The sequence below is a fragment of the Morone saxatilis genome, unplaced genomic scaffold, assembly GCF_004916995.1.
Source record: "Morone saxatilis isolate NCDOM2014 unplaced genomic scaffold, NCSU_SB_2.0 Contig2, whole genome shotgun sequence".
Classification (NCBI taxonomy): domain Eukaryota; kingdom Metazoa; phylum Chordata; class Actinopteri; family Moronidae; genus Morone; species Morone saxatilis.
In genome coordinates, this window is record NW_023339762.1 from 27,049,508 (window position 1) to 27,053,068 (window position 3,561).

Consider the following 3,561-nt stretch of genomic DNA (forward strand, 5'->3'; position numbering starts at 1 on the left):
TTGTGGAACATATTGTCTGATTGTGCTTTTAGCTCGATAATATTAGCTTGATTGCTAATGCAGACAAATTGCTAGCTAGCTAAATAAATAAAATAAATAAAATAAATAAAATAAATAAAATAAATAAAAAATACTGTCAGCTAGCTTCATCTGGCTGCCTCGTCATTGGCAGGCTGGTATTGCAGGGCGGCTGGTGCCAGGTAATGTTATTCAGTTAGCTTCCCCAGCTAACGTGGCCCATGATACTATCTTGTGTATTCTGACAAACAGTATTGATTGATGTAACAGTACAAAGCTAATGGTGAGCGAGGCAGGGTCATCCAGCTAGCTAACTGTAGCTAAGCTAAGCTGACGGTGGTTGTTTCTCCTGCAGATCCTCTGAGCGGTGTGATCGAAGGAATCAGTGCCGGCATGTTCCTCATCGTGATGATGGTGGGAGTCACCGCTCTGCTCGTGTGCAGACAGAAGGCTCGTAAAGTGTGAGTGTCTGCAGTGTCTGTACCAAAATGAAAGAAATTAACCGTCCAATCACAGCTTGGGGGGCGGGGCTACATAACGGTAGAGTCATACGCATACACTAAGCTCTGCCCCCAGGCTGTGATTGGTTGTCGTCAGCTGGACACTGAACATAAAACAGCTCCTATTTAAACATGTAATGAGGCTGTAATTGGACAGCAGTGCAGGTAAATAATGGTAAAGGTAATCAATAACAGCTAATCAATAACAGCTAATAACTGCTGTGTGTTTCAGTGTGGAGGAGAGAGCTACAGTCAGAATGAGTGTGAGGAGAGAGAGACCCACATCAGGAGTTCACCTGGGGGTCAGAGGGTAAGAACAAACTACTGAATACTTTTATTAGTATTGTTAGTAGTATCACTATTATTACTACTGAATACTACTAAATATTACTGAATACTACTGAATATTACTAAATATTACTGAATATTACTGAATATTACTAAATAATACTAAATATTAATAAATATTACAGAATACTACTGAATATTACTAAATACTACTAAATATTACTGAATACAACTGAATATTGCTAAATATTACTAAATACTACTGAATATTACTAAATATTACAAAATACTACTGAATATTACAGAATACTACTGAATATTACTAAATATTACTGAATATTACTAAATATTACTAAATATTACTAAATACTACTGAATATTACTAAATATTACTGAATACTACTGAATATTACTAAATATTACTAAATACTACTGAATATTACTAAATATTACTGAATACTACTGTCTCTAGTGATACTTTTACTACTAAGATAATAATGAGATTGTAAACTACTACTAACACTAATACTTATACAACTAAGTATAACTAAGATTAATATTTAAACTGAACAATCATTGTAATATGACATCACAATATCAGTAACAAACATTCTCAAAATATTATTAAAAAGATAATTATTGAAAAACCTCTTCAATATAATAATATCAAAATATCTCTTTCACATAGCAATTAGAATACAAAATAACATATATACCAGTCAGCAGACACATTTTGTGTACCCTCTGCCATGTGATGGCATGTTTAGACACATCACAAAATAAAATGTAACACTCAAAGATAATTCAAATATGGATGATGTGCTTAATATGCACAGATACAAGTGCTAAATCAACACATTCCACAGTTCAGCGTGTAACAATTATGCAAACCAACATATTACACAGCATTGGATTAATTTTACAGCTTTAAAAATATAAAGCTAATGGTTTTAGCATTAGTGAATGGCGTCTGCCATTGTGCTAGTTAGCATCTCAGCTAGGGAGCGTGTGAGCTAACGTTAGCAGCTAGCACTTAGCATGGTAAAAAGGAGACAGAGCAGATATCGTTCTCGACGCAGGGTTTGCTCTCTTTTCTCCCAGCAGCTCAAGGTGAAGTGAACTCTGCTCCGTGCAGGTCAACAGTCCGAGCTTCTTCCTGATTGGCTGACAGCACGTCTCCAACCCATCTCCTTCAAAATAAACTTCGTATTTATCTTCTTTTTAATATAGATTTTTAACCTTGGTTACAAATACAAATACTTTACAGCTGATTATTGATCAGTTTGGATCATTGAGATTAATGACATTATGATGACATCAGGCCGAGGTGTGTTTGTTTTCTCTGTCACTAACTCGTGTCCTTCCTTCTGTCTCTCAGTAACCGTCGGATCTCAAGGTGAGGAATTCAGGTTGTTTATTGTTATTTAACTTCCTGTTTGTTTTCAGGTTGTTTATTGTTTATTAACTTCCTGTTTATGTCCTTCAGTCCCATCAAGATCCAGAACTTTGAGAGCCACTACAGCAAACTGCAGGCCGACTCCAACTACCTGCTGTCAGCGGAGTACGAGGACCTGAAGGACGTGGGTCGGAATCAGCCTTTGGACTCGGCTCTGCTGCCGGAGAACCGTGGCAAGAACCGATACAACAACATCCTGCCCTGTGAGTGACAAGCTCACATTCAGGGAAGAAGAAAAGTGAACTTCCTGTTTGTTAATGAATCTGGTTTCTGTGTTTAGACGACTCCACCAGGGTGAAGCTGTCTTACGTGGACGATGATCCGTGCTCCGACTACATCAACGCCAGCTACATCCCTGTGAGACCCACACCCAACATGGCTTCCCCGTCAGACATAACGCCCTTCGAACTGTCCATTATCAGTAAATAGTACGGACGGCATGGAATCCATTCATTCCTGATAATGGACACCTGGAAGGCCTTTGTCTCTCTTATACCATTAGTCTATTTCCCCACTGAGGACCAAAATTGTTGAGTACAGAGTTTAATGTTAGGAATGTTCAGATATTTCTAGTTTTCTCTGCTGCCGACATGTTTCCTGTAAACGATGTGTAACAGGCGGTTCGTACAGACACAGCAGGAGCTCTGTTGTATGCTGAACTCAGCTTTAATGTTCCTCTAGACTAGTGTCCTGAGATGACTTCTGTTATGAATTGAACGCTATACAAATAAAATTGAATTGAAAATTGAATTGAATTCCTCCTGTCTGTTTTCAGGGAAATAATTTCCGTCGGGAGTATATCGCCACGCAGGGTCCTCTGCCGGGAACCAAAGATGATTTCTGGAAGATGGTTTGGGAGCAGAATGTCCACAACATCGTGATGGTGACTCAGTGTGTGGAGAAAGGCAGGGTGAGTAAATTAAACACCAGGTGTAGTCGGGGTGAGGGCTGCTGACTGTACCTGTGTAAAACTGTAAAAAAGAAATATATATTTAGTGTGTTCGTCTGCTCCTGTTTTATGACTTTGTGGAACGCGTAGATTTCACATAAACAGACGTAGTTCAGTTTATCTGACAGGGAGACGAGCTGTGATCACTTATACAGAGACATCACATCCACTGGTGGACTCGAACCCAGACCGTCCATTGTGGATGGCAGAAAAAACATGTCTCTAGGGTTCCTTTCCAGTGGATAAAACATGATAAAGAGCCATCTGGGGTTCCCTTCCAGTGGATAAAACATGATAAAGAACCATTTGGGGTTCCCTTCCGATTCAATTCAATTCAAATGTATTTGTAT

General features: G+C 38.8%; 1 protein-coding gene across 1 annotated transcript; it reads left to right on the top strand.

Moving 5' to 3' along the window:
• The first annotated feature begins 333 nt into the window (after positions 1 to 333).
• Positions 334 to 3,232, top strand: LOC118330709 (receptor-type tyrosine-protein phosphatase beta-like). The gene is made up of 6 exons (XM_035665361.1): positions 334 to 479; positions 751 to 828; positions 2,185 to 2,202; positions 2,293 to 2,465; positions 2,543 to 2,619; positions 3,038 to 3,232. The coding sequence occupies exons 1-6, from the start codon at positions 412 to 414 to the stop codon at positions 3,215 to 3,217; spliced, it is 594 nt and encodes a 197-aa protein (XP_035521254.1). The 5' UTR covers positions 334 to 411; the 3' UTR covers positions 3,218 to 3,232.
• The last annotated feature ends 329 nt before the right edge of the window (positions 3,233 to 3,561 follow it).